The following is a 6,340-nucleotide window of genomic DNA, read 5'->3' as shown; positions in this document are numbered from 1 at the left end:
TTTTTTTTACTGTGTCCCTTTAAGCACCAGGCTTTATCACCACTATTAATACTTTAAGTTATTTATTTATTTTGTTAATTCCCCCTAAACAGTTTGTCTTGATCATGTGTTTTGAGTGATTTTCTGGCCTGAATAAGCACTTTATTTGGAAAAAAAACCCACCAAACCCAAACCAAATTTGAATTTGCGACACGCTTGCTTACTCTTCTCACAACCTTCCCACTACTGATTTACAGACATTTTACCTATTTCTTCATGTCCGTTACTGCATTTCTGAGGAAAAGCAGTGCGGTACGCACACACTATTACTGTAACGGCACACACATAGCGAAGGCACAGTTTAACAATTTCGGCAGCGAGGCCGGCCGATGGCACTGCCGGCTCCCCTCTCTCCTGTCCCGCACCTGTTCCTCCGAGGTGTTAACTCGTTAAAAAAAAAATTACCTGTCAGAAAAATTCTTAAAAACGTTTCCCCTTGCACCCCACAGTCGGGGGTTTACAACCAGATTAAACTGCTGGAGGAAGCGGAGCCATTACAGCGCGCGCGCGTGCGGCAGAACCCAACACCGGGACCTGCCGGGTAGGGGGGGGAGACGTTCCCCGGCTGTACTACTGCGTGCCCCCTGCGGGGGGAACACGGGACGGGACGGACGGACGTGAGGCGACTCCCGCTCGCCTCGGCAACCATCCGTTTCCTTAAGGCCACCCAGCGACGAAGCCCAGCGAAAGAGCCCCGCGCGAAACGCCGCTCCCTCCTCCAGCACCTGGGGCATTCTCCCCGGCCGCCTCTTTTCCGCCCCTGTGCGCCAAATGGTACGAGCCCGCAGCAGGTGTGGCCGATAGGCCAAACCAAGAGCTGGCGCCGGAGGGGGAGCGGCGCGGGTGCGCGCGTCGCTCCGGAGAGTGATGAGAGGCGGCGAGGCGGGAGGGCGAGACCGGGACGGGGCTGGCAGCGGCCGCATCATCGGGGAGCGACGCGAGCAGAGCGGCCGCCGCGGGAGATTGAAGTGCCTGCGCCGCCGCTGGGGCCGAGGCCAGGCCAGGCGAGGCGGGGAGGGGGCGGCGCCGCCGCCGCCGCTGCAGCCGTTGCTTGGGGGGAGGAGAGGAGGAGGCGGGGGCCGCCCGCCCGCCCCTCGCCGGTAAGTGCCAGTCAGTGATGGGGGGGGGGGGGGAAGGGTGCGGGCCGCGACCTGCGCCGTGGCCCCTCTGGGCGGGGAGTCCGGCCCCACAGCCCCGGCGGCGGGTCGTGTGCCCGCGCAGGGAAGGCCGCCGGGCAGGCAGAGGGCCCTCGTGGGGCTGCTGCTGCTGCGCCGGAGAGCCGCCGGGCTGCAGGCCGAGGGGCCGCCCCTGCCCGGGTGCTTGTCCCTCGGCCTGCGGCCAGTCGCCCATGCCAGAGCTGCGGACCGGGAGTAGGCTTCTGGTGAAGGGGCGCTGTCTGAGGCGGGAAAGGGCGGGCGGTGAAGCTGGGCGAAAACTGGTCTGCTCTCTCCAAGGTTGATGAGTACAGGCTGCCCCCCCCCCCCCCGCTTTGCTGGCACAGGCAGGCCATGAACTGAATCAAAAAAACTAGTCTGGGTTTAAAAAAAAAAAAAAAAATGTTGCTGTGGGTTTTGGTTGTGTTGTTGGTTTTGTTTTGTATTTTTTTTTTTTTTTTTGGTTTAGCTTGAGTCAGCTTCCTGAGCTGATTCAGTGTATGAGCAGCAGAAGCGCTTGTGTAGGCAACAGAGGTTGGTGCAGAGGAGGAACTAGTGGCTGGGGCTGCTGCTTGTGGTAGAAGTGCTGGCTGAAAGTGTTAATAAAGCTACTGGCTAATTAGAACATCTGTAATAACTTATGACCTGTAATTTGGCCATTCTTATCTTGATGGAGCATTTATTTTAATGTTGAGGTATTTCAGACATCTCTTGGTGGATGCGTTTCTCCTTACTCCTTAGAAACTGTGTGTGTACAGGCTAGGTTTCTTCAGTGAGGACTTCACCTTTTTAGAAATAGATTGCTTCTTGTACAGCAGTACTTGGGGAAAAAAAAATCAGTGGGTCACCATTGCTTGATTGTCTTCAGGAGTCAGCTGCAAAAAGAGCAAGCTTTTAGGAAAACTGACAACTATATGACTTTAATTTTCTCAGTGTATTCACTTACCAGAACTACATTTACATTCTGTCACATACTGGATGACCTCATGTGTATAGGCATTCCTGAATCTAACAGATGTGATGAAAGGCATTTGCCCTTCCCTTAACTGGCCTTTAGAATCACAATGACAAAAGGCTGAAAAATGAAGGAAGACAAATTTGTGAATGTGTTGGAGGATAGTTCTGTCCCTAACTGTGACAAATAGGGTGAGGAAAAATGGAATGTTCCTAAGAAACTCTGTAACTGGACACTAGTTTGATAAGTCTCAAAAGCATCTTGCCAAATCACTTTTATCTACAGAAGCAGCACCTCGCACATGCAGGACTCTGCTAGTCTGACTTTAAGTGAATACGGTAGCTGAGTCAGTGGCAGTTTATAGTTCAGTCTTGTTAGATGACCTTTCCCATCTTCTGGCGAGGGGCTGGAGGGAAAGCTCAAACCTCTCACTAGTATTTTTACCTCGTGCTCCTTCTCCCAAACATCCCCATGCTGCCTAAACCAGCTCTCTGTGTCTTGGAGGTTCAGATGCCATGAGGGCTTTACTTCCACTTCTCTCAGTTTCTATTCTCCTTGTCTACAGATATTGCCAGGAATTTGCTTTTGTTTTCCAGTAGATCAACTCCCTGCTGGCAGACCTGGTCTTCTGTTACGAAAAGGGGGTTTGATACTCCTTGTACAGAGCTGCTGGAGCACTAGACTCAGCCTGGCTTGTAACTTCTGCTTATTCAATCAGTTGTTGTTATATTCAGATCTCAGCTCAAGTCACCGCCCTCCCTGGTCTTATTACTGTTGGCTGAAAGTAAAAATCGGGGTTTTCATTCCTTCTGTCTTTGCCTCCCTTTCTTGCATCTAAATTTGTTCATTTAAGCTAAGGAGTAGCTGGTAGCATTTTATTTATTGCTAGAGCTACTGAGAGCTTTGTAGCTCTCCCTCCTAGGTAAGTCACACCCCCACAGTAAAAGAAGCCTTGGAAGTTTGGAAAGCTTCCTTTCTTGTCACTTTTTGTGCACCAAAATCTTCTGGAGCATGTTTATAATGCCAAGCAAAACTTAGTCATGCAATTGTAATATATTTTTAATATATTTGCTGCTTCTTGCCACTAAGAGCGGTGTACAAAAAAAAGTATTGCATGGCTATGGCTTTTTTTTTTTAAAAATCCCTTTTTAATTAAGCCTCCTTTTACTATCCCAGTTTTATTTCCATCTTCTTTCCTGCAAGTGGATGGATTTCAAAAATAATCTTACAATCTAATCTGTTTTTGGGGAGGGAGAACCCGAACCAACTCAAACCAAAGCCACAGCCCCCACATACCTATGGATTAGGTGTCAGACATCCCGGTGTTACTTACAAAACTAAAAAAGCTGTTAGGGAATGGCATGAGCCTGACGGGGTGCGGGGCTAACCGCCAAGCCCTGAGCACCCCGAGGCGGGGGGGGGGGGCCGGCTCCCGGCTCCCGCTTCTTCCTCCTCCGCCGGGACTACCGTTCCCAGAAGCGCCCGGGCTGAAAGTGAAAATAAACGCCAGGTTACGCTGCCTTTTTTTTTTTTTTCTTTTCTTTTCTTCCTCTCTTCCCCTCCCCTCCTCTCCCCGGCGGCGGTAGCACATGTCCTTTCTCTTTTGTTTTCCGCCTGGCAGGCCGGCTGCGCGCCCGGGCTGCGGAACCCGCCGGGAATCGCCGCCCCGAGGGACAAGCGGGATCGGGACCCCGCCGGAGCCGTGTCCGGGGGCTGCTGCCCGGCCCTCTAGAGAAGCCTAGAAGCGACGGTTTTGTGGAACTGGAAGTCCAGGCTGCGGAGCAAAACTTTGCCGTTTCTCCCCGCGATTCCCACATGCGAGTTGATAACGTGAGACCGGCTGCTTTTCTTATTGCTGCTGCTACCTCGAGTGCTGGGGGGGGGCAGCGCTCTCCTCCCCCACCTGCCGCTGTTTCCTTTACCCGGCCCTAGAGCTGCTCGGTGGGCTTACCTTGCCATGTGGGGCTAGGAGAGGTGCGGGGGTTCTCCACGGTGTGAAGCGGTAAACATGGAGGCGGCGTGCAGACCCGACGGCGGGGAGCAGAGTCATCAAGGCAGCGGCATGGACGCCCCTGGGGACGCTTCTATGGACTGCTACTTGCGATCTCAGGGCTTGTACAGAAAGAGAGTTGCCAAGGATGGATCTTGTCTTTTCAGGGCTGTGGCCGAGCAGGTAACTGCTTACATAAACAAAGCTACTTCTCAGGAAAATGTGGGAAGTCGATCTCGTTAGTGGATGATAATTAGCGTTAACATGCAGACAAGTATAGGTTAAGGTTACGCAGTCGTGTGCCGGGGGGAAAAAAAAAATTCTGTCTCGTGAGGCGGGAGAAGTTCTGTGTGTAAAGCCGCCTTCTGTCATCAAGAAACTGTTACCTGTTTTGACCTTCCACTGCCTCCCTAAAGCTTTTTTTCAGCGTAAGATTTCAACGTTTGGGTACAACTGCTTTGTATGAGACTGTTTAGGAAACAGAATTTAGTGGCAAGAGCTGAAAAGCCACGGCATTCTTAGTTTTGTTAATCAGTTTACTATAAAATTAGAGAAAGTGAGTAATTTATTTTCAGTTCTTCCTGTTTAATTCCCCTCCCCCATTTCAGTGTTACTGATAAAGGAAAAAAGTGACAGCGTCATCTTGTCTTAAATACAAACAAACAGCAGTGGGAGCTCTGGTGCTTCTGATTGTGGGAGCCCAGATTCCTGTGCTAATTATACACAGTTAACTTTTTTTAAAAAATTACTTTCCCCACTGACTTTTTAAGTTCAAGCAAGCAAACACTGTTGATCTGATGTGAGTGGGGGTTTTTATATCAAGGGAATAATCAATGAAGATACGTTGATACTCTGATTTTTTAATTAATATATATAGAAGGTTTCTCCCACACTCCAGTGTATATGGAACTTTTTTCCAACTATTAATTACATTTTTAACATACCATTCTTATTTTATTGAAGGGAAGTTCTTTAATTCAGAGTTAGTAGGTATTTATCCACAAATTTGGCCTAATCTCTGTATTCTTCATGCAGAAAAACTGAACTGATCCGAATTTGGAATTGTTCTAAATGGAGGCTAGTGTGTAAGGTTTGCAAGAGAGGCTGCGACTTAAATTGAGTAGAACTTCCTAGTAGTGAGGATGCAGACAAAGTCGCATTAGAGGTAACTCTGAACCTATGGTAAAAGTAGTGTTTTTCCAGTAGAGATTTGAACAGGAGGTAGAATGCAGGTGTCATACTGGGATCTGAATTCCTGGCTTCCAAATCAGTATTTGGGCAACAGAACTACACCTCCAAAAGTCAAGAGAAAGTAAATGTGCACTCTGTTAGATTTGGTTGGATTTCATTTGAACAAGTGCATGTTGGCAGTTGATTTCCTCACGCACTCCTGCAGTACCTTACTACTTCCATTAATTGAACTTTACAAACGAGTCAGTTAAAGAATGACAAAAAGTGCTGCTCGTTTCACTCAGTAAATCCCTATAAAATTGAATGTTTGAATTTAGTAAATCTGTGAATTCTGCAGTTAACTTAATTTTTTATTAAGTAATGGGGGTTTCACCTGCATAAAGATGTTGTTACTGAACAAATATGCATTTTAAATATTCCTAAAAATAATACTAGAGTATTTCCAAGCCCATATTTAGACACCAGTCATTAATTACTTGCAATCCATCATCAAAACTCCTCAGAACCAGTGTCACTTTCTTCTCTTTCTCCCTTTGTAGGTGTTACACTCTCAGTCTCGGCATATTGATGTTAGGATGGCTTGTGTAGACTACCTTCGGAAACATAGGGAGAAATTTGAAGCAGTAAGTATTTTTGTTTTCTTTGTGAGCATTTGAAAAAATGTTACTTTAATCCTTCCACTTTTCTAAGGTATATGCTGCTGTTTGTGACAGTATTCATCATAGCTATGTACTAGGTAATGCTTTTTAAATTGAGTACTCTTTAAATTAATTGGCACATGTATGGTAATAACTCATTTTTGTAAGCCTGGAGAAAGACCTATATACTGTTTGGACTGGAGGATTAGTGGAGTAGGAAGAGTTTTTTTTTAATGCTCATTAAAAACCAAAACAAACTTTCTTAAACTTTAATAGTCTGTAGCGGAGCTACCAAAATCTGGATTTTATTTTAGTATAATGCCTATTTTAGTGAAGGTCATAAAATGTTCTTACTGTGCTATTTAATTGCTTT

The 6,340-nt window shown here is 47.4% G+C and overlaps 1 protein-coding gene across 7 annotated transcripts in view; it reads left to right on the top strand.

Moving 5' to 3' along the window:
* The first annotated feature begins 850 nt into the window (after positions 1-850).
* The window catches only part of OTUD4 (OTU deubiquitinase 4), a 35,910-nt gene continuing 30,420 nt past the window's right edge, over positions 851-6,340 (top strand). For 5 of the 7 annotated variants that reach the window (XM_049815451.1, XM_049815452.1, XM_049815454.1 and 2 more), the window contains exons 1-2: positions 3,690-4,321; positions 5,869-5,952. In XM_049815451.1, the coding sequence (XP_049671408.1) occupies positions 4,157-4,321; positions 5,869-5,952 (249 nt within the window). In that variant the 5' untranslated portion in view covers positions 3,690-4,156. Of the gene's footprint in view, positions 1,140-3,457; positions 3,659-3,689; positions 4,322-5,868; positions 5,953-6,340 lie in introns of those variants that run through there. The other 2 variants (XM_049815449.1, XM_049815450.1) reach the window with 2 other exon arrangements.

Source organism: Accipiter gentilis, chromosome 12, assembly GCF_929443795.1.
Source record: "Accipiter gentilis chromosome 12, bAccGen1.1, whole genome shotgun sequence".
In the NCBI taxonomy this organism is placed as follows: domain Eukaryota; kingdom Metazoa; phylum Chordata; class Aves; order Accipitriformes; family Accipitridae; genus Astur; species Astur gentilis.
The sequence above is the reverse complement of the archived record's forward strand: the minus strand, read 5'-3'. Positions and strand labels throughout refer to the sequence as shown.